This window comes from Micrasema longulum, unplaced genomic scaffold (assembly GCF_059751315.1).
Source record: "Micrasema longulum isolate JH-2025_06_02 unplaced genomic scaffold, ASM5975131v1 h1tg000007l, whole genome shotgun sequence".
Lineage (NCBI taxonomy): Eukaryota > Metazoa > Arthropoda > Insecta > Trichoptera > Brachycentridae > Micrasema > Micrasema longulum.
The window spans coordinates 177,123-203,152 of NW_028277215.1; the positions used below are offsets into that span (position 1 = coordinate 177,123).

The following is a 26,030-nucleotide window of genomic DNA, read 5'->3' on the forward strand; positions in this document are numbered from 1 at the left end:
ATGATTATACATATAACATTGTATTATTCGCAGCCATTTTAATCTAGAGCTCTAACCGCGAAAATATCGTGACTAGAATATTAAGATGATATGTGGTGACAGTGAATTTTAATGAATAGGTATTAGAACAGTGCTTTTCCTCCACTCTCTCGCTAATGCCTCCCCGATACTATGCGAAAAGGACAACTGCACGTCGGAAGGATTATGCCTAGCTGAAAAAAAAATCGACATTTCGCAGTCTCGTTGTCCGCACCGTAATACTGAACCGATTTTGTTGTTTTTTTTATTTTTTCAAATCAGAACAAATTGTCTGTGTCAGTACCTTTTGCGTTTTTCAAAAATAGGCCTTGTATTTGTATATCGTACGTACGTACGTTTGAGGTGGTTCTAGCTCCAATAATAAACAATTTATCGATAAAAACAAAACAATATGGACTCGCCACGGTAAATATCTAATAGTATGTAAAAAAAAAAACACCGCTCTAGCTCTAGTGCCATAACCCAGTGAGAAAATACGTTAGTATGAAAAAAAGTCAGATTGCATTTTCTGTTGAGCTGAACCTTTGAGCAGATCAAATTAAGAGGATAATCAATTATTCTGGTACTTTCTTCTGCTACATAATCGATTACTCGTGGAGAGAATACAATTTTCATTTTGCATGAAAAAACATTTTGCTAGAAGTTTCTCTCGCTTTAACAATACATTTTTTAGCAAAAATATAACATTATGGTCTCTTGAGAGACTATTTAAAATATACGAATTTTCTGTAATTTTGTAAAAAATATTTTCAAATCTGTATTTGTGGTTTTTATCAATTTAATAATTTCTGCTACGTTATTTTTTTTGTTATAATCATATCATTAAATAAATTATATTCAAAGAAATAACTAGTATGTTTTGTTTACTGTGTGGGCATCTTTAAACAAATATGAACATTGACGTATGTGAATATTGACTAACGGAAAGTAGATGTCTAAAAATAAGAGTGAAAATATAATTTATTTCAATATTGTTAAAGCACTGTGTATTTTTAACTGATTTTTCATGATTTTATTTTAGAGATGTATCCAACTCACAATTATGTACATAAATTAATCTTCCTACTAATGTATGTATGCTGATGAAGTACATAAAAAATCATTTACACATTATAAACTTGATACGATTAGGAAAAAAAAGTTACAAAATTCATGTAATGTAAGAATATAATCAATATAAAGCTTACAACACAACCAGGGGTGCTATTCTGAACCACTCTCGTGTATTTTGTATGTAAATACACGAGATAATACGGCCGTAAGAACGTTTGGAATCCCACCCCAGGGCCTCGATTATGTTGGGAAGATAAAGATGTCATACCTTCACCTTGATGGTATAGTTGAAGATAAATTCGCTCTAGCGATTACAAAGATATACTACCGACCCCCCCCCCCCCCCCCACAAGCAAATTTTAATGTAAGTAAATCGGTTTATACCGACGGGTCTAGAACCCCTCGATGCGTTTATCTACGCATTAAAAGTGTCAAAATTTTTTTTTTACTGAGCAATTTTTTCTTTAATTACGATTTATTTAAATTTTTAATCGTTTTGAGGTTGGCACTTTTTTTAAAAAAGCCTATTAAAAATATGAGAAAAAAATAAGTAAATTTTTGAGTCGAATTGTATTCCGACATAACTGTCAGATTATAAGAAACGAGCGGCTAGATGCAAAAATAATCTCCTTAGGTTCTATTCTATGGTTAGAAAGTTACCACTGTAAAAAATATATTTAGTTATTGTATTTTTTCCATCTGTTTTACTATCTTTCTGAGAGAACGTATCGAAAGCGGGCTTTGTAATCGCTACGTACTAACTCAGTAGGTAAATGCAGGCGATCGTAAAGCATATCGTTTTGGCAATGGTTAAAAGTCATATAAGAATCATGTTCAAGCGAGCATTTTTTACTAGAATTGGGATTTATTGGAGTTTATAATCGCTTCGAAGTGGGTACTTTCTATCAAAGAAGCCTACTTAAAATATAAATGAAAACTAATTTAAATGTTAATGACGCAGGGAACGCGGACTAATTTTTAGCGGTCATTCATTGACTTATTTCGATCATATGATCTCGATATAACAAGTAAGCAGTGTTGCCAATTTGGCGACTTTGTCGCTAGATTAAGCGACATTTTAATATTGAAAACGACTTTTTTATTTTTTTAGCGACAAATAAATTCTAGCGACTTTTAAGCGAGCTGTCAAAAGTTAAAGTAAAAATGGAATCACTTGTGATTTTCGTCAATAATATGACATATAATTACTTATAACGATATGATATTAAGTGACATGACTTACTTTTAACAAAAATAACAATTATTTTGCTCGTCATTTGCTCGTGACGAGTTGGCAACACTGCAAGTAAGTAGAACATACCGAGGTAAGATACAGATAGTACAGAAGTTAAGTATACCGTCTCGATATATACAGATTAAGATAGCGTTCATAATCGAGGCACAGGACGAGTCATGCCTGTGAAATTACCCCCGAATCACAAGAAAATTCTTGTTGAGTTGTTGAAAGACGTTGAAAAATAACTACTCAGATTAAATACATTTTATTAAATGTTTTACTAAGATTTGTAATGACGGAAAATCGATCGACAATCGATTGTTTAACTAAGCTAATAAATAATTATTTTTGTAATTCGCGTAATTTTCATATATTTAAATATTAGTGGACTGGCACTAAAACGCAATATGCAATGCGGCGCCATGTGTACCCTTAGGTTCAGACAGGAAATAATTATGAAATTATAGGAATAAAAATTAGAAACATTAACAGATACTTAACTAAAAAACACCAATGTCTGGTCTACGCATGGTTTCATTTGCAATAATTTTTATTTTATTTCATTTGAATAAACGGCTCTGTGTCTTTTACATGTAAGGAGAGAAAAAAAACATACTAAATATTATTATTTATAAAGTTTATATTTGAAGCACTAACTTTGTGGTTATTCATTATTTTTTTATATATTTTTTTTTATTATATTGAAAACATATTATACATAATTATATACAATATTCCCAAGGAGTTTTTAAAAAAAAAACTCATTTAGGGACATACAGATAATATTTTTTTTAGAGACGTTTTTAAATTTTAAACTATAATATTATTTAACAAAAGCAGAAAAATTAAAATTATGATATACTACAAATTAAAAAGGGTATGAAAAATACTTGAAAATAACAGAATAAACAGAATACTAGGCATGGAAATAAATTCAAAATAATGTTTACATTATGCAATCTGGGAAAGAAAATTGAAAAAGTTTAAAAATTACATGAATGTATATATACATACTGAACTAGTACAAAATAAAATCATTTTTTTTAATTAACAAAATATGCGCACACCCAATACAGGTTAATTTTTTTTATCAAAAACGTTGAAAAAATTGAAATTATGTATACAAGCCAAAATAAGTATATAAAAAGAAAAAAACACAAATAACATTTAAATAGTATTAAAAATTACATATACAAGCAAAAACGGTGAAATATTAAAAGGTATATGTTCAAGATGCGCATTCTCTATAAACTAACATTATTTATTCAAAGTACTTCTGGAAAAAATAATTCTTCAATTCGCACGTTCTGTTTCTATATTTTGAAATAGGTACTTTAAATTTTTGTGGCAATTTATTAAATTCCTTGAAACCTATGTATTGTAAAGATCTAGTACCAAACTTCGTAGACTTCACAGATCCAATATACATATTGTTTTTTGATCGAGTACTGTACCGATGGATGTCTCCAATGAAAGCTGGCTTTATGTTACTGTGCATTGAGTCGAGAGTAGTATTAATGATAGTGTCAGTTATCTCGAAATAGGAAAGCATGCTAAAAGGCATGATTTTTGTTTCAAAATAAATGTCCCTTACATGAGTATCATACGGTAGGTGAAACACATTTCTGATCGCTCTATTCTGAATAATCTGCACCTCAGAAATTTTGCTCTTAGTTGCAAAACCCCAAACACAGCATAGGTATGATAAATGCGAATGGACCATAGAAAAATAGATTGCTCGAAGCAGCGAAACTGGAAGCATTCTCTGAAATCTGTACAGTATTCCAGCTACAGGGACAATCTTTCCTTTCACGCGCTCAACATGTTCATTCCAAGTAAGCTGCGAGTCCACTAACAGTCCCAAGTACTTAGTGCTATTTTTTTTCTCCAGACGATCAACACCAATAAAGACATCAATAGATTCATTACTCTTGTTTCCAAATAGAAGGTAGTGAGTCTTTTTTGCATTCAAGCTCAATTTATTTAAACGCAGCCATTCCGCCAGATGTAAAACGTCACTTTCAACCATCTTCTGTAAATCTTGTTTGTTTTTAGTGTGATATAAAATAGTCGTATCATCTGCATAAAGCTGTATTCCTCCTTTGATGCCCCATTTTGTCACATCGTTGATGTATATAAGAAATAGCAACGGACCTTATAATAAAATAAGTAAAACAACTTTGTTTTTAACCACTAATTTTTATTTTTCACCGACCGGTTTCAAAGCAAACAAGCTTCTTTGTCAAGGTTTACGTAACTAATGAATTGATTCCTTTTTATTTTATTTCTATCATGTTCACTAAATACTACACGTGGACCCCATAAATCAAGTGGTTTTTTCTTACACGGGTGGTAATTTGATATAATTATTTTCGAAGTAAGCCAGGAGAGGACTAAAAGAAATATGGTTTATTTGGTTATTAATTATTGTTTTCTTATTATGAATCGCTTTTTAATTTCTAAGATTTCTAAGTTGTCTAATTTTAATATTTTATTTTCAACATGAAGTACTTTTAATCCAGTGTCTTTATTGAAACCTTGACAAAGAAGCTTGTTTGCTTTGAAACCGGTCGGTGAAAAATAAAAATTAGTGGTTAAAAACAAAGTTGTTTTACTTATTTTATTATTATTTATGTTTAAAGCATTAACTTTGTGGTCAAACACTTAAACTAATGTTAGTAAATATAAGTATATAACCACTTACCGACTTTTTTAGTCTACCGGTTTCGAGACGTACCCGTCTCTTCGTCAGGACACTCACTACACCAACATGCAAATATTACAATACACCTCCTCTTTCACCATCACCGTAGATATTTATATCGTATCTCCAAAAATACATAAATCACATGCAGATTTATAGAGATGCGAACGCCACCGTGTCTAGTCATGCACCGGTGGAGGTGTATTGTAGTATTTGCATGTTGGTGTAGTGAGTTTCCTGACGAAGAGACGGGTACGTCTCGAAACCGGTAGACTAAACAAGTCGGTAAGTGGTCATATACTAATATTTAGTAACATTAGTTATAGTAAATATTCGTACAAATAAGTAGAGTCACGTTATTTGTAAAATAATATGACATTTGAAAAAAAGTACAAACAGTTTGCCAACAATTTGCGTATTCTATGGATATTTTTTATTGGCTCTCATTACTCTCTAGAAATATATTCACGATTTGTGCAAGTATAATAACCTGAAATATTCATCGTAAAACAAATTAGGAATGATACTTGAATTCAGATCAGCGTGGATTAAAGGAATCAAAAACGGTAAATATTTCCATCTGGTATGCGTGTTACGTGTGTAGTATTATGACTTATGACTGACGAAGGTGAGGCGTTAGGAATAATGTAAGTTGAATCGAATCGATTCATAAAAAAAAAACTACTCGTGTTTCTTTATCAAGCGTGTTAGTTTAATGAAGTACTAAATAAAAACATGGTACCTTCACATTTCATTGTTTTTTTTACATTCGAGATATGTTATAATATTTGCTCTCTTGAAAAATACGAGGTGTGTTTAGAAAATAACGGGAATTTTCGTTTTCTGAAAAAAAATACTTATTTATTCGTCTACATTAATGTTGTTGCCTTCAAAATAGTCCCCATTGGATATTATACACTTGTGCCAGCGCTTTTTCCAATCCTCTAAACACTTCTTAGACTCGATTTTTGAGATGAGCCTGTAGCTCTTTTAGCGATGCGCTTTTAATGTCATCTATGCTTGTAAAACGACAGACCTTTAAAGTTCTCTTTATTTTTGGAAATAGGAAAAAGTCACACAAAGCCATGTCTGGCGAATATGGAGGCTGGGGCATCGTTGCAGTATTGTTTTTGGCCAAAAATTCCCAAACTATCTTTGAAATGTGAGCCGGTGCATTATCGTGGTGCAAAAGCCATAAATTGTTTTGCCACAAATCCGGGCGTTTTTTTCTGATTGCTTCACGCAAACGGCGTTGAACTTGTAGGTACTCCTTTTGATCGTTTGACCTCTTGGCAAGATTTCATGATGCACCATGTCATTAAAATCGAAGAACACAGTGAGTTTTCATCGGTTGTTGATGTGCTGGGACGTTCGGGCCGTTCGTCATCTTCAACGTCTTCACGGGCATCTTGGAAACGCTTTTACCACTCGTAAACTCTTGTTTTACTCATAGCAGACTCACCACAGGTCTTTGTTAACATTTCACACACTTTATTTCATTTTTTATATAAAACTTGATACAAATTCTTTTGTTCATTTTTTTAACAAATGAAAATCGTCGAGCTCATAAAAATACGTCTAACCTTAGCGGCTGCCACAAACAAAGTAAACAATGAATACAGCTGAAAATTTTAGCATGCTTCAGTGGCATATATACCAACATAATAATAATAAAAAAACAATCGGACTCTCCGAACCCGCGAAATTTAAAAATTCCCGTTATTCTCTGAACACACCTCGTATATTTGAGATAGGAATATTCAAGTCAAAGCAAAATGTTTTATAACATGACATTGGATGGTTTCTGTGACCAATTGTTTTACAATTATATCTATGCTTGAATATTCAAACATATTTTATTGATTCCATTTTCCACCAGTTGATTTTTTGTGAAATTCAATAAAGCTCGTTGAAGTCATCCGAATTATTTAACATGAAATTACTTTCTTTGCTTTAATTCGTTTTTAAACAAGTTGCTCACTATCTATATTATCAATTTAATTAGTGATGGATTTTATTATCTATCGAGGGTTGAACCATCTTTTTGAGGATATGGACATGTTTAAATAAGTTTTTGGAAAAAAATAGTTTAATCGATTAATTATTAATTACTTTAATTTATACTTTATCGACCATGTTAAAAGTATTATTACAATTCTGTTTTTATGTTATTTTCTACTAATTTTAATGATTCTTTTATTTTGTATATTGGATTATGTTTGTAACTACATACTATGCATCATTAATTTATATATATTTAATATTTAATGTTATTTTTATTGTTATTCCTCATATTACTAGGTATTACATTTTGAATAATACTATGATATTTATTTATCTACAAAATCATTACCTACCTATCTGTTTAACGTTAATAAAAATAAATAGTTATAAATAAAACAATATATCCTATTTTTTTTTAGTTTAATAAAAGATATATATGCGTTCTTGTGATTTACCTAAATATTTCAATTTTGGGACGATTTCCTTTCATTCGTAAATAACAGTGGGAAGCAAATTGTGGTAGAGCGGGGTTCGAACCTCGAACCTCGAACCTCCTGATCCGGAGTCAACGACACTACCCACGGGACAACAACCCGTTTTTATAATTGCAGTTACCTTAACACAGACGCTTGCCTAGAAAGGTAACTGAGGAACTTAGTGAGTATAAATAAAAAAATATATACTATAAATAGAAAATTTGTTGCAAAAAATGTTTTCTTTTTTGTTATTAAATAAATCAATAAACGTATGTTAATTACATATAAAAAAAAATTACTTAACACATTTCATACGAAGAAATGTCAATTGGGTTCCACACTAAATAGTTATGAAAGGAGACTCAAACACTTTAACTTCAAAACTTTAGAAACTAGAAGAAAGGACTTGTTATATTTATATAAGATTTTAAACGGTAGATTAGAAAGTTTAAGCTGTTTAAGTACGATACAAATTTGTGTTCCTAATGGTGGAACCCAAAAAAAATCTACATGGATTCATTTAATAATAATGTGTCCTTCTTCAATCCATTGTCAAAAATGTGCAGATTATACAACACCATTGAAAACGTTGAGATCGACATTTTTGACCCTGGATTGTTTAGGTTTAAGAAATGTATACAAAATGCGTTTTTATTTTGATATATTAATTTTAATGGATTACATTGCTGGTTTTGTTTCGATGCATATTTTGTTTGTTGTTTTTATTAGTATTTTATGAATTGTTTTTATTAATTTGATATTAATGATTTTTATTATTTTTTTCTTTAATTTTAAATTTTTTTATTGTTAATTTGATTAAAATACGTATTTTATTCGTGTTTATTTTGTTATTAATTCGTACAATTTTTGCAATTTTATTTCAATGTTTACAATAATTTTAATTCAATTTAATAATTTATTTTGATCATTTTATATAAATATGTATTTAGTTAGTGTTTACATGTAATTGGTGAAAAATAAGTAGTGTCCATTTTTTTTATTGTTTCAATATTTATGTATATTGTGTATTATTTTGTCATTGTTTGTGAACCAAATAAATAAACAATTATTTTTTTAAAGTATGAATAAACATTTACATTCTTATGATATACCCAAATATTTCATTTCAATGAGTTGTAAATAACTCACTATTAGAAAATGTTAATTAAGTTGAAGAGAGTGGGGTTCGAGCCTCGGACCTCTGATCCGTGAGCTCGCGACACTAGCCACGGGACCACAACCGGATTAAAAAATATATCTGGTTTTGATTTACTGTTACATAAAACTAACGCATCATTTCGAATTAAGTGTCTAGAATTATTTTATGTCAACAAGGAATATTAAACCGTGTGCGTGTGTTCAACCGGTTTCTTAATATTATGAACACCCATGACCATAAATGATTTATTAAATAGATTAATTATATCGTGGTTAATAAAACCGTTAAGTGTTTATTAATAGGACACTTTTGAATTAAATGACCTTCGGAATGTGTAATAATGTTATAATAAATTTTTAAAAATTGCCAAAATAAAAAAAAATGTTACATTAATGGACGTCTCCTCGCGGTGTAAACTGAGCAGATTATTAATTATGATTTATTCATTTAACTTGTTATGCATACACACCTGCATCTAAATTAGCGAGTTTATTACCAAATGGCAATTTCTTCTGACCAACATATAAACTAAAATGTATTTTTTTATTTATTTTTTGTTTTAAAACGTATGTTTAAAAAGGTTAAAAAAAATAGATCTAGCAATATGTGTATATATTTTAATTCATGGCCACAATAGTCTTCAATGGGAAACGGGGAATAATGAGAAAGGAAAGGGGGAGAGATTAAGAAAGTGAAAATAGATGTTTCTTCAGAAGTGATTTAAACAGGGCTACTGTAGAAACATCTTTAATAGTGGATGGGAGATGATTCCACAGTCGAGCCACATGGACACTACGTGAGTAAGAGAAGAGGGATGAATTGGAATAAAGAGGGTAGTTTGGGAATGAGAACGAGGTGGTAATCCACCTATGTTTCAAAAACCAGCATTTGATTTTGAATAGAAACTAATGAAGCTACTTTAAAAATAATTAAGTTCAAACATAAAACGAACCTTTTTTCTATCGATTCGGGGAATGCACGATGAAAGGGGAAGGATGATGAAGGAAAAAAAGAACCTTTTTTAAAGAAAAATAAAATTCTCGGCATTTACAAGGAATTCCGACCTTTTATTGACCAGTCGAATGATGCGTAACTCACCAGTACTATTTACTGCAATATTTCATTGTCCTTGGACTGTTGCCTGAAGCTTAAGACTGATCACCTTGCCTTCTAGTAACAGATGACCGAGATATGCTGCATTTATTTTACCAATGCAGTACCTTATGCACCATCAGGTGCAGATACGGGTTTGATAATGATAGTGAAATGCGATCAAGGGTCTCTTAATACATCCCAGAAAAATATTTTAGATTCAAAAGCCAGATCTCAAATCCTATTATACGAATATCACAGCTTAATTAGATTGAAATAGTTAAGCATTAATGACTGCCGTTTTCAATGCTTACATTTTTTTTCTGTGCCAAAAAAACAAGACAGCAGTCTCTTTATTTACAAATTAATACACAAATTATTAGTTTTATGGTTATGACATGAATAAAAATAAGGTTTTTTATTTATTTTTAAATAAGTATTAGCTCACTCATAATTTGCTCAATTATTTCAATTTGTAACCATTGAGGTTTATAACTAGAGTAAGGATGAGCGTCCTCAACCTACGGCCAATTGGCATATGTTTGATAGAACAGACTTTAGTATGTTGCGAGCAGTCCCCGGCTACGTTTCTCCTCGCAATTACTAAAATACCTGTATGTACGCTAAGATACCGCACAAATCTATCTGGAAAAGCGATGGGCAGTCTCTGTCCTGCTCAGTTAGTCGGGCGTATAGTTAAACGACAAACGGAGCGACATACTGTATAGAACTTACAGTAGACCGATGTAAACAGTCCGTACTTTTTACTGTACTACGTGTTTTGCTCGCCAAAGTCGACGTGATATGACGTGACGACACTTGCTTCCTCCGCTGGTCATTTCCTTTCCTTCGGGAATGACTTTTTCGCTCGGATTTGTATGGAGTGTTATCTCTATATATTATATCTCAATGTTTGTAACCATTTTATAGAGTTGTAAAAAAATAACTGCTAAAAATGAACTAGTATAAAATAATAAAGATGTGTTCTTTATTACATTAAAGTCAAGTTGTAGTGTCGTGGAATTCAAAGTAGCACAGTTATTAATGACTATCTGAAAGAGGCCTCAAGCACAAAATATTTAGTAAAGCCTTGCAATTTTGACGCATATGTTTAAACATTCTAAAATTTGAACCTACCTTTACTCTAATTTATTGTTGCATAATTCCTTTTAATCCTCAGTTCCTATTTGATCGCTATTCAGTAAACAGTTCTTGTAGATCGATCAGATGAGTTGTTGATTTTTATCTGAAATTATATGAATAATTATGTAATTGTATGTCTTTTAAATTCTTAAATTATTTTTCTCGTTTTATCTTTATTTCCAAGAAATATAAGTGATCAGTTTTGTGAAAATGTTCGTCTCGAAAGACACGCGAATAAAAACAAACGCAACTTGCGTTTTATCCACGAGCACATTATTTATTAATTATTTGTCGTTCTTTACATTCTCCTGATTTGTTTTCAGATGAAGTAAGTCAAAATCTCATCACTATTTAATTTTATAATCCAATTTCGCGACTAGAGAATCAGACTATTGCGCAACATTATATTTTTTCGCTGCCACCGCGTAATGGTTAATGTATTGATATATATTTGAGTGTAAATGAAAAACCCTTTTGAAAAAAGAATATGAAAGTTTTAACGTTCACAACATTTATAATCATATTACTGATTCGGACATATTCCTAACATAGTTTACATTTTTACAATCAAGAAAATCTTAAGCTCGACAATTGTTCGTACATTACTAAATAATAATATTATTTTATATTCACAGTGAGAAATGAGACATATTAAAGAGTAGTGCATTTTAATCTAGATATTATAAAATCAACAAAAATATTTCGCAAATTTACTTTTTTTTAAACTTTTTGTTCGTTCAATGTGATTAAAAAGGATTTTTGTGATAGATTTAAAAATAATTGTAAATTCCGCGTCGGTATTTCTCATTGCTAAACATGAAAAAAATAACGCCCAGCTTAAACAATTCCATAAAGCGTAATCTATTTTTTGTTTTATTTTGACATTTCAATTTCAGGCGACTGCCATCTTGAATAAATTTGGCGGGTTTCCCGCGTGTTTTCGGCGATACGATTGTTTGACGCGGTGTCTGTTATTCCACAGGGCGCGCGGCTGGGGGAGGCGTGCGGAGAAGGGTCGTCCTGCTCGGGGGTGGCGGGGGGACACTGCCAGAGCGGGAGGTGTGCATGCCTGCCGTACTATGCTGCATTCAATGACACTACCTGCCTACAGTGTGAGTATTTTTACCAGATACTTATTTTTCTATTATATTATATCTACTTATGATTTGATTTTTTTTCACATAAGCATTCTTCTAAACAATTTTTTTAATTCCCGCCAAACTGCAAAAGCAGTTTTTTTGCAGGAATTTCTCTCTTTAAATATTTTGTAACACAATATAATAATGTTTACATAAAATATAAAAAATCTTAATTATGTCAATAAAATCAAAGTCAAAAAAAATTAAATACAAGTAAATCAAGTCTTTTTGATAACTAAATATATAAAAAATAATAAACAAACATTTTTTTGACACTGTTTTAAATTGTTTGGTTTCCCCATTTTATTTTTTTTTACTCACTAAACTTAGAATTTAAGAAAAAGATTATTAAAACCAATTTTACTTTGTTTTTATTTATATCACCATTCTTTATTCCGTCCGGGAGTCTCTTTACTATGCGAGGGAGTATATACGACTCTCTCCATACGCATTTATAGCTCTTCTTTCTATGGAATTTCCCCTCACTTTTTGGCGCGTTTCATGCTTATGTGATATTGGCGTTTTGTAGAAATCCATGAAATCTTCTGTTACCAGGCGATAGTATATCATAATTATGTACCGTCAAAACTTTACACATCGGGAAATGATTTTCGTAGTCATTTTGACAAGTTATCATGTTGGTTTTACTTGCTAACATTTTAAGGAATCTAATTTGTAATTTTTTTATCCTATTTGTATACGCAGTAAATGTTAGCACGTAACAACTCACTCCATATGATATAATTTACTCAACCAGCGCATGGTATAAACAGTACAGGGTGATTAAAACGTTACATTGGATACCACAAGAGAATGCCACCAATAGTTAATATCATATGGTTATAAGATACCTGGGCAAACGACTCCTCAAGTACCTCCATTTTGTTGCAACAATTCGCAAACAGTATATTTATCTATGTGCGAGAGGTAAACTACAGTTATCCCAAAAACACAACTTTACAGCAGAAACAAATTAGTGATCTTTTATGCTTCAAACATCTGGTATTTTTTAATGAGAGGCTTTACAGTAAATTTGTTTAATTATATATTATTTTTTATGTGTTCTTAATGCTATAATATTTTCTTTTTATTTTTAATATTTTTTAATGCTGAAAATAGAGATGAATTTGTTTACCAGTAAACTTTATGGTAGGTACAACATCCAATCGTAGCTCGGCATTACTGCCATTCTACAATTTTGGCAAAACTGATATTTTCATAAGGTTTTTTTGATTTTTATTAATTGTTCCCTAATCAATAGTAGGAAAGTGTTTTAAAGAAAAACAGTGCCGTGGATCGGAGTAAATAATGTATTAGATATGATTTTAAAACAGTTTTTACTGTATCCTGGAAAAAAATGATTTAGTAGATTGGACGCCGACTTTCGATATGTTGTATAGGAAAACAACTGTAAATCCAAAGAATTCTTTCTCCAGGATAGAAAAAAATACTGTATTGTAATTAGTAAAAAATAATTGTTATTTATTAATCTTATAAATATTTTTTGTAAGGATAGTACAGTTTAATGTTTTTTCAATTATGAAATTTTAAAAGGAGCCTATTCATCACAATAGGTTTTAATTTTCACGACTTTATTGTCATACAAAATTTTAATAAACCAATAGCGAAGCATTTTTGTTCCAGGAAAATATAAAGTCTATTTAATGATGTTTAGTAAAAAAAATAAGAAATAAGGTATTTTTAATTAATACTGTATTTTTTGTTTAAAAAATTATTTTTATTTAATGCGGTAGAAGTTAAACAAAAAAATTAGGGAGTTTCTGATATTTACCTCGAAATAGAGGATAAAAATTTTGTTTCGAAATAAATTTAAAAGAAATGACTTAATTTCATAATATTCGTAGTTCTCTCGTACACATACATATATTGTAAAAATATCCTAGACCCGAATGACAATGGGAAGATTAACATTTATAGCTTTATCAAGATACGCTGCGATTGGTGTACCAATTTATCAAGATGCGGAAAGGGAACGATGATGATGATGATTTTTATCTACAAAGTAAAATTGAGTTTTCCCTATGAAAAATAGAACTTTCATACATTTTTTTTGTAAACATGTTCAATTACAGATCACCGACGAAGAAACTTAAAATTTCCATACAAATATACACATTTTTATACATGAATATCGATTTAACTTTATAGACATTCAAAGATAACTCATACTGTAATGCTTTATTGAATCGTCTCTATGTACTCGGCAATAACTATTCTTATGTAATTTTTAGACAATAACTATTCGATGGTGAACTATTATTTACATTTTTTGCGAAAAGAGAAAATAAATTTTCAGACCATTTCCAAAAAGTCGCAAATAACTTGAGCTAGAAAAATGGAAATCGAGTGGTAGAGGGGAATTTGAACCTCGGACCTTTGGCCCATGAGTTCACAACAATACCACTAGACCACAACCCGGATCCACTCGTATTTACATTTTTATTCGTGTGGTTATTATCATTCATTTATAAGGAACGCAAAAAAGCAATAGCGAAAATTCCTAAAATAGTTAATATGCTACCGTAGTAAAAAAAAACATGTTTTAATATAAATACAACTTTTTTTATTTTGAAAATGGTTAGGAGAGATAAACTTTATTTATTGATTTTAAATATTAATTTCACAACGAATTTTTTTCGTCGATTTTTGTATTATCTGTTGGTTAAAATGATTTTCCCCTATAAATCATTATTGTATTTTGTTTTTGTAATACTAACTATATTTTACGTTTTTTTTGTCAAATAATATGGTGTTTACTTATTTATCTATTTTTTTTGTAATATTTGCGTTATTATGATTTATATGTCTATTTTGGGACAACTTTCTTTTAGTCGTAAATAATTGTGCGCATTGGAAGCAAAGATAGCAACCTCCAAAAAAATTTTTTTTTGGATATGATGCCATTCTGTAGTTTCTCAACTTTATTTTTATAAAAATTATGAGTTGAGTTTCAAATGTAGTTTAAAATCATACTTCTGATGGTTTAAAAATAGTGTTTTAAAGCAAACATAGCAATATCCGTCAGCCATTTTATTCGGCCAATACCGGCTTGAGATTTAAATTTTCAAAATGGCCGTGCCATTCAAAATACTAAGAAAGTTTTTTGAATTCGTGTTTCTTATTTAAAGCTTATTTATTAGTATCTTAAAGTTTAAGTTCAGTGAAAAAAACATTTCTAACATAAAGACTCTTTAGCATTAGTGTAGCAGTTTTTGTTATTTTTCTCGAAAACACCAAAACGGGAGTTTGCTATCTTCGCTTCCAATGCCCTCAATCTTTTTAGAATATTTTTATTTTTAAATAAAGATCCTCTAAAAAATGCGTATTGCGAATTGTGTTTTGTATTTAAAAAAAAAATATTTAGAAAATATAAATGAAACAAATAATAATCATAACCATTTAACGACGTAACAATACATCACACGTCTCGTGTAATGACCGTTACTTACACGGCACATGGCTGCTTCCCTTCCTATACACTATACATGGGTATAGTATGCTTTACGCGATGTTTTGTATAAGGCAATGCACTTGACCATCTTGGTGTTTCATGCCAGACGGCTCTCATTAAATTGTACGGGAAGGAGTCAGTCAAAATTGCGATTCATACGATCTGTTACCGCAGCAGTCAACAGGGCAGGGCCAGGATCGTTATTTGGAAAAGGGCTTACAATAAACAAGCAATCAATTTTATTTAATTTAAATAGTTAACATTCTTCACCACACGTCTTTACTACATGTCCAAGCCCAGATCGCGAAAATACAGATGGACATTAAATATATTTTTTTCTCCTTTTTGTTTTTTCTTAAGTTCAGTTCCATACAAAATCATTTGTTAGTAAAACAAATTTGATTTTTTTAATTTTATTTATATAGGCTGTTAGATTTAAAAAAAACGATTCAAAATAAGCCAATACACAAATGCGAATATAAATAAAATCACCAAAACAATAAAGAAACTCAGAACACAAAATGGTCGAATGACCCAATAAATTATTTTACCCTTAAAATAAATGCCTTCATGAACAGCAAAATATTGTTTGTGTCATCTCCGAAAAGGTGAGTGAGTAGTAAAATAATTAGTTCTAGATTTGCTAAAAATAAATAAACATATAAATAGTAATCAGTGCATTGAATTAAATTACATTTAAAATCAATAGTTTTTCGTGCTTAAAGGGTTTTAGACTAAACACCTTTCCGGAAAAATATTACTAAAATTTTTCGTACGTAGCTTTATTATAAAATGTCTAATATTGCACTTTATGAGGCTATAATATCGAATTGTATTTTTTTTATTTTCTAAAAACTACTATCGCACCCGACAGACGTTGGCCTGCCCGAAAGTCGGCTTGGGTGCTATTAGCTTGGAATTTTTTTTAATAGATAAGTAGGTACCTAAGTACTTGTTTATGACTGAATTCCAAAACTAAACATTATAATTATATTCAAATACTGAATTTAAGTAGGTACCTAGGTACTTGTTTATGGTTGAATTCCAAAACATAAAATATATCATTTTTAAATATGGAATTATTTTTGAAAATGTCAAACTCAGCTATTCTCACCAACAGGGGTGCACTTTATTCATGAATGCAATTTTAAAAAATGAATTAAACGTTACTTAATATTATTTTAGCATTACCAAAAATCCAGTAAAAAGTAATAAATGGGAAGAAATTATAAGAAATGTAAGAAAAGAATCTGATTGGAATACATAAAAAGCGAATTTGTTTGAAAACATTAAAAAACAAACCTTTTTTTAAACACAAAAACAACATCCTTCCATTTTTTTATAAACATTCTCGTCGAAAGTAACCCCGATGGGTCGATGGAAAAGATATTTATCCTTCTAACTATTTTTTTACATATTCGATTGAAAATTTCAATATCTACGAACGCGCGCAGTGCAAAAATCTACATTTCACTGAAAACCGCACGTAAATTGGTTGAGCCGTTTAGGAGGAGTTCAGTGACATCACAAGTACAGAAGAATTATAGATAACGTGAAATATATAAAAACATCAAAATGTTTGTAAATAAAACTCTGTTTACGATTATATATTTTTTGTTTAGATTTTTACTCAAAATCTTTTTTTTTTTTTAAACCGCGGAAAGAATCGTCCAAAGTGTGGTAGAAAATAGGCATAAATATTCGATTGGATTAACGAGAATTATTAACCTTCGGACCATAAAATCGTTGAATGACAAATAACGGTATTTAAAAAAAAAAACTTTTATTGAAACCGTGTTTTAAGACAGCCAGCAATAATACTTACCCTGATTACACACACCTTCGCATCTTTATTATCGATTAATATGGAAAACGACATTTTTAAGATCATTTTAGGCATAAGACTTCCGATTCATTACCTGCTTTCTCGCACAAAACTATTTATATTAAAGACATGACCTATTTGGTTTCATGTTGGTTGTACATTCAACAATGCTTGAGTATGTCAAATGCTTGCAGACCGGCTAGATTTCCTCCCTATAAAGTTATTCATATTCAAAATTATTTCAACAGAGAGGGAAAACATTTTTGAGAAGGGGATACAGAAGTCCAGGCATTTACAGGGCTTATGACCCGTCATTGGCTGGTTTAAGTGGCCACTTTACACACTGTGTAACATTCACCATTCTGCCCATGATTGAACATCCACATTTCCTCAACTCTTCCATCCGTTGACTTTTGTGCAGTAAAAGAGCTGAAAACTTTATCACGCGGGTGAGATTCATCCGGCTGAACCAAATCACCTACTAGTCAACGCTTGAAAACTATTTTCCAATTTTAATACTTATTCTTTTATCATACAGATTTGATATAACGGTGATAAAGGTTTCAGCTCTTTTACTTCACAAAAGTCAACAGATGGAAGAGTTGAGGAAATGTGGATGTTCAAACATGGGCACAATGGTGAATGTTACACAGTGTGTAAAGTGGCCACTTAAACCAGCCAATGACAGGTCATAAGCCCTGTAAATGCGTAGACTTCTGTATTCCCTTCTCAATTTTTTTTCCGTCTCTGTTGAAATAAATTTGAGGTTGAACATTACTTAGCTTTAGTATTCTGATTTCCATTTCAATAAAACGTTTAACGAGTATTTGGCGAATTTTTCTTCAGAATTTACGCGTCTACCCTATGGGCAGCAATTTAGATTTATGACATGTCAGGGCCGATAACGAGCACAGTTCTATTTGAAATAGAATGAGAATCTAAGACGGTCGTATAGACCCTCGAAAAAATAAAACGAGTGGAGATAAATATATTTTTAAAATTAATATTGTAATTTGCTATTTCTTTTTTTTCAAAGCGTTGAGCGCAACGCTACATTTGCTAAAACTGAGATGCATTTAGTAAGAAAATAACGTCTCTATTTATTATGCGTCAAAGATATGTATGCCAGTCATAAAGCCAGTGAACCTAACTGTAAAAATGCATATATATGTATTAAAAGAATTGCAGCAATTTGTTAACAGCAACCGTTTATGATAAAATTTAAGCTTTAATTCATTCATTGTTCCTTTTCCATTTCTAATGGCTCATAGGGCACTGTATTGGTACACCAACCGCGGTGTGTATCTTGATCGTTTTTGTTACATGACGGTAAAATTATTAGTCTTACGGTTTTCCAGGGACGATGAAAAATGATATTTGAAAAACACAGCTTGTAAAATAGTGTAATAGCGCGTTTGCCTACCATGCAATAGGTTTCGAATTTAATTCCCGACATGGTTGACATGAATCTATGTTGATCCTGATTATATTTAATCTTGTCAGAACCTGGTTCTGGTTCTATTTCACACACAGAACTGTATTTTTGGATGAAAAATATAGTTCTATGAGCGAAATCTAATTAGAATCCTGGACGAGTGCATTCGACTCGATAACTGCTCTCATATAATAATCCTGATTAAAGAAATCAAGTGGAGATAAGTCCGCCTTGTTGAATAGTGGTTGACGTGATCAACTATTCTCGAGGTACTGGGTTCAATTCCCGGCAGGGTGGGTGCGAAAAATTTATTTAAAAAGCTTTTTCGAACTGCAATATTTCATTGTTCCTTAAGATTGAGATTGATCACCTTACCTTCTAGTAACAGATGATCAAACTACGCTGCATTTGGCTTACTAATGTAGTGCCCTATGCACCACTGAGTGCGAAAAGGGGAATGGTGATAATGAATTTACAATATACTCGTACATCTGTCATTGTCAGCGTATGAGCCAATTTTTCAAACAAGTAGGTAGTGTTAAAAAAAATATATATATAAATAACATTTCAAGAATTGAATATGGATATTTTACCAAATCGGGTAAAATTCAGACCTTGTCTGCAAATATTTGGACATGAGAAAATATTTTTGAACGAATTATATTAACTTTTTTCGTTTCGTTTTTGAAGTTTCGGTTTCGGTTTCGGTTTCTGCCAGTTTCGGTCGATAAAACGAGTTTCGGATAAATAATGCCCGAAACTTCGGCTCGTTCGAAACCTGCGGTCGGGATCTGTTGGATTACGTTCGGCTGTACTCGAGTGCATCTTGTGGCTCGTGTCTCTAAGTTCTAGTGAGTTCTAAGGTATTTCATATTTATACTGTTGTGATTTTTGCAAGTTTTGCGCACAATGAAGAACTTTTATAAAAATATAAAAAAATATGCATTTAAGTTATATTTAAAACATAACAACGAACCAAAAAGTGCTAAAAATAATCAAATGTACTCATTAAATTTATGTATTTTATTTCATTATGTGTTTTATTTAACACTACTTATTTTAATGAACTCGTAAGGTTTACAATAAAAACTCACATAATTTTAGGCGTTTCAGAGTGACTTTTAACTAATTATTATTTTTTATTTACATATTTATTACAGCAATTTACAATAAATTATTAATAGAACAAGTTAATTGAGTAGTAAAAGTGTACATATATATTTTTTATTTTTGCTGGTGGTTCATCTAAACTGCCTAACTAGGGATAGCTTCCCCGTTCTAAGACAGTAAATAATGTATTTTATAATAATATTAAAAAGTAATTACAGTTTTATCATTATGTGTGCTTTTTCAGTCTTAAAATTAAATAATAAATATGCAATAAAAAAAACAATAATACCAAAATCTCTATATCCTAAGTCCTAAGTCATTACTAGTAAAACAAGAAATCAGCTTACGTCCTTCAACATCGGACAACAATTTCCATGACTCCCTCCGACAAAAGACATACAGATTAAAAATGCAGTCAACATCTTGCAATCCCACCACATTTCCATGAATCTGGGATAATATTTAATTATATTTCCTCGGGCCTATATAGTATTGCTGCCTTTGAGCCAAAAAAGTATTAACTCTTCTCTGTAGAATCAGATCCTTATTGGAGTGTCTAGTATTATGAACATGACAAACCGTTGCGTATTTTTCTCTGTTGAGATGCGTGACCGCTACTGACCTCAAAATATACTGTTGACGAATATCCAGCACTTGAAATTCTTTGAAGAGCGAATCACTCGGGTATCGGTATGGTTTTTTTAAAAATATAACTCTTATCACTGATTTTTAAGCCATGGCTGCTGAAGCCATTTCGCCAATAATCATTTTCGATTTCAGCCGAACAGAAGCCGAAATTCTGTTCCAGTTTCGGCCAAGCTTGTTTCGGTCCGTCACTAATTAACATTTGTACTATCGCCTGTTGAGGACAGGAACACAACTCCAAAAAACCTTTTTTCCCCTCACTTGAAGTTTTGCCAAATGGTAATTCTAGTAAAAATGCAATTGGAAAAAAGTTCATTTTAAATAATAAAGATGGGCCATTTATAAATCCTTTGGCGTATTTAACTCATGTTGTACTTTCAACTGCATAAAATTTAAAATCTAGAAATGCATTTCTTATTAGATGCACATTTGCAATACAAATGTTGATCCACTCACTTGAGGATTCCCCTCACATTCCAACATCACGCTGCATTATAACATCATAGGTAACAGCCGATGTTGCAATTCATTATCATAACTAGTTTTTGTGTGTCGCGTTATTACGAAGACAGAAGACCAGAATCTTCGGTCGTCTCGCTTTGATACAATAATTTGACCTGTGTGCGCTAGCCTCGTAGTAGGGATAATCTAGCAATGGGTTTTACTACGTATCGATTCAATTATAGCTCTTTTTTAATAGCACACGAACTTTTTTTTAATTTAGTATACGAAATGCTATGTAAAAAAATATACATTATTATTTTTGCACCACAACAGACCAGGAGGCCCAATTACAGCGGTGAATTACATCACAGAACACCCAGGCTTGAGAAAAATCACATTTTTATTATTTGTGTTCTCTCCGGGAATCGAACCCGGAACCTTCCGTGTGTGAGTCAAGCATCTTGACCACTACACCACGGAGGCTGACATAAATATGTTTATAAAAGAGAAATAATTGAGTTCTTATTATTTACTCAAATATTTCAATTTTTGGACCATTTCCTGTCAGTGGCGTCTTTGATACCAAATTTCTAGTGGCAGTTTTAAATATGCGTAAATGTTAAGTAAATAATACAGTACGGACCATGTTTGTTGGCATCTTTGAGCATTTTTATATTGGTTGCTAGTTATTTATCTTCATAACATGTTGATATAATGCGAATTATAATACATATTAGGTACTGGTGAAAAGCAATGATTTCTTTGTGAGGCTCAGCCTCACTTGCTTCATATGATCCTTCGTCCCTGTTTCCTGCCTAAGTCGTAAATAATAAATAAGAAAAATAGAAATCGAGTTGTAGTAGAGTGGAATTTAAGCCTCGTACCTTCGGCCCGTGAGTCCTCAATAATACCACGGAACAACAACCCGGTTCAACTATATGCTGTACTAAATTACTATACATATTTCGCAGTATTACCAAATTTCATGTTGCTTCCGGATTTTTGTTATCTATGCTGAGTTTAGCTGACTTGTTTTTAGAGTCGTAGTTTATCGGGACCTTATCCAAAAATGCTTCCAAATTTATATGGTATTTATGATTTTTCCGTATAATTTTTACTTTTTGATTTTTTCAAAAGAATAGTTTTTTTCCCTAGTTTCCTTTGACCTTTCAAATACCGCAAGAGGTGTATCAATTAAATCCCAACACTAATTTTCGGGGTCATGACTGGAAGCTCTACCGTCCACAATGTGGAAATTCAGCGGTTTTATTTAACAATCAAACCATTAAAAGGTATGCAAATAGGAAGAACGCTACGCCGCTCTGTCTTTGCATACAGACCTTGGTATATCTACATTGTCTCATCCACGCTCTCCAGTTATTCCAAGTGACATGTACATCTTCAAGTATTTGGTTGATTAGTCATGCCATGTCTTTCTTGGTCTTCTACTTTTTCGGCGTTTACCAACATTCGCATCGTAAATCGTTTGAAACGTTCCCTCACTGTCCATTTTACATAAACGTTCAAACCAACGCAACACCCCTTTACTGATTTCGTCGATAATGCTTGTCTCAGCCTTCCTTACTGTACAGATCTCGACATTCGTGCACTTATCGTAGATAGTTTTACTACAGATTTCCCTAAAAGATCGCATTTTGAGAGCATTATTATATTTCAGAACTGCTGAAATGAAGATGTTAAGGTCCATTACGGGAAAAACGCTTTAAAACCGAATCCGTAACACTATTATAATAGATACGTGTGAAATAGAGGAAGGACCATGTGAACAGAATGAGCTGCAACATACTTGACAATGTCTGCCTGGAAGACCACCCAAGAGATGGAGGAATAGTTGGACCTCATCATCTCAGGAGAAAAATTAGTTTTCTGCAACACAGATCTTTCAAAAGATGAAGAAGAAAAAGATTATATTCCAGCTGTTTTTAGATTCGATTCCTTTCTATAATTTTAAATTTGCAGCCAATTTAAGATTGTCTTATTTCGGGACCCTTTAGATCCATTCACATATTTTCTGTCTTTTCCAGGAATGCTATTGAAATTCACATAAATTCTATAGTTGCGCCCCCTATTATCATTTTTTATTTAATTTGAAATCATTGAAACTAGCCAGAATATTATTGTCAGTCGCTAATGCCACTGTGAAAGTAATATTAATTCACAATTCCATTGCTATTGGGGAAGTTCGGTTCTTTTTAAAAATTATTTGTTAATAGACTATTAAACTAAGCAAACAATTTTTTTTTAAATTTTAGGTATCGTATTATCAGCGCTATAATTTTTTTATGTTTTGTATTTCTGAAATAACTCCACGTGTGACGTCAAAGGTTCCCTTCCGCTTATTCTCGATCAGTTCTGCCCATTAGTCCATTGACGGCAAGCAAACCGAAAATCTTCATTACTCTCTTATCATTAATTAGATTCATATGAACCAGTGACGTCGGTCAAAGTAGTCATTTTTTGTTTAAATATTTTTTTCGTACATTTTCATGAAAGTGCCGTACAATTTAATGCTCCAATTTTTGCCGCGCGGAAGAAAACATTTATTCTATCCAATTTCCCGTAGAGCTGAAGTTCCTCATTAGGCTATCACTAGTAGCAGTTGAACATAGGTAACCAACCATATTAAGGAATGTAATTAATGTTTTGCCTCGGGTTTGTATACTTGGGCTCTGAACTTAACATCAGTACGATATGGGTACATATTAGTGGCTAAAGTACTCTCGAAATACGTGATTCATGTCGTTTCAAACGAGCTTTACGGTAATTGACCGTTACGATTGGCAATAAATAATGTAAAATAAAAGACGTTGAATGATGCAACTAAAGCGCACTAAATTGCACAGAAAGAATATAACAAACCTACATGATAATATGATACAATATTGGATATTTTTACTCAAGTACCCGGCGTTATCGGGTAACTCATTGATGTATTTGCCAAAGGCATGCCAATTTGATGCAAATATTTTGTATGAAAATACTGCGTAATTATATACATTATTTAATTAATACTAACATCACTCAATTTTCTCGAAGTGGTGGGCAGAATCGGCTTTTGGTTTTTTTTTTAGATTTCAGGTTTTTTATTTATCTGATCATTCTTGTTCATTCTTGTTTTGCACCACCGCCACCGTCAAAATTGATTACGACTTTAAATGTATATTTAAATCAACCATATTTTGAGTTTGTCCAAATTTTTGTAGACAAGGACTGGATTCAACTCCCTGGGGAGCTGTTTATATTAACATATTACAACAGAGATGAAGAACATTTAAGAAAATGTAATATAGAAGTCTAGGCATCTACAGGGCTTATGACCTGTCAATGGCTGGTTTAAGTGGCAACTTTACACACTGTGTAACATTCACCATTCTGCCTTTATTTGAACATCTATATTCCTTCAATTCTTTCATCTGTTGATGTTTGTGAAGTTATAGAGTTGAAACCTTTATTTATGCAGGTGAGATTCATCTAATTGAATTATTTCACCTACATACACTAGGCAACGCCTGAAAATGTTATTTTTTCAATTTCTATACTTTTTCATGGACCAGGTAATTTATCATGATAAACCAGCCAGACTCCCATATTGCCTTCTCAAAAATGTTTTCCCTCTCTGTTGAAATAAATTTAATAAGTAAGTGATTACAAATTCGAATCAGTTTAGTTCCACTTTGATATACGATTTTGATCCCTGAAAAACATACGCGTAAGTCTGAACTGCTCAAAAGGTAAGCTTTTAAACCTTATATGTTTATTTTGTGATAGGTTTCTTTAGTGGTACAATTTTTTAATCGCCCGTCAATAAATTATCCAGATATATTTTATAAAATCAATTTAGATACTGGCACCAAAAAAATACACACATTATTTACGTCATACGTTTAAAAATGGCTCATATTCGGTCAATGAACAGTTTTTTGAAGAAAGCTATCAAAAAAATCGTTAACCCTGATATTGGGAGATGACATGACATACTTCGTATGTGTAACGAAGTGAAAATAAGTACTTTATTGTGTTTAGAGAACATTTTTCAATTACGTTATCTTACTTTGAAATGGTTCTATTAGCGTTTTATGAAATAGAGCCGTATATGAACTTACGACAAACAAAAATGAATGGGCAAACATCGATTAAGCTGTCAAATTTATAAAAAAATCGAATGGATTTTTAAAAAAATAATGCGGTCAGAGACACAATAATAATGTAATAATAATAATAATATCGCAATAATTTGTACACATTTCTAACAAATTATTCCACATTACAAATGTTGTTTTAGAATTCAGGATCTTTAGTCATTTTAGAATATAAGGTGAGAATTATTAATAATATTGATACTTCAATAAAAGAACGAATACATATAACTTCTTTCATTTTCGATGCCAAAGTAATAAGTAAAGCTCTAATTGGCTAATATTGGTAAGAATAAAATATTCAAGTAGTAAGGAAGTACTGTCTGCGATGATTTGGCATGCGAGTCGAATGGACAGCGAAATAATTCATTTGAATGTTTGCAAAAGCCCAAAACAAATGGAAAAGACATGGCTCAATTAAACCCAATAAAAGGCTGGATATTTCTACATAAACGATATCTGTATGTACAAAGATACGTATGATGTTCTATCTTCTTTCCCTGCGATAATGTCATTTTATTATACACGTATTTTATTTGATCGAAAATGGTTAGAACGTTTTCAGAGTAAAGTAACGATTACCCTTTATAAGGCAATGCTATACTGTTATTTGACCCGCCGAAACAAAGATGAGCCTGCACTTTTGAAATGATCTTGTCATTACCTGAGTGAGTAAATACTAGATACCCGATTCTCAGTGCTAAGCTGACCATTGTGTTATCCGTACTTATGTTTTCCCAGAGATTTTATTGTCTCAGAATAACTCTATTATGGAAACTATGTCTGAGATAAAAAGATCCATAAGAACTCACGTAATACAGCAATTGATCAAAATCCAGTTAATCAAATTAACTCATGTATAATAAATATTTTTTTATACAACTGTAATATTTATT

The 26,030-nt window shown here is 31.5% G+C and overlaps 1 protein-coding gene across 1 annotated transcript in view; it reads left to right on the forward strand.

Annotated features, from left to right (window-relative positions):
• Window positions 1–26,030, forward strand: part of LOC148285764 (uncharacterized) — an 80,187-nt gene that overhangs the window by 11,725 nt on the left and 42,432 nt on the right. Inside the window, exon 2 of the mRNA XM_088226567.1 lies at window positions 11,890–12,019. Within this exon, the coding sequence (XP_088082693.1) occupies window positions 11,890–12,019 (130 nt within the window). The remainder of the gene's footprint in view (window positions 1–11,889; window positions 12,020–26,030) is intronic.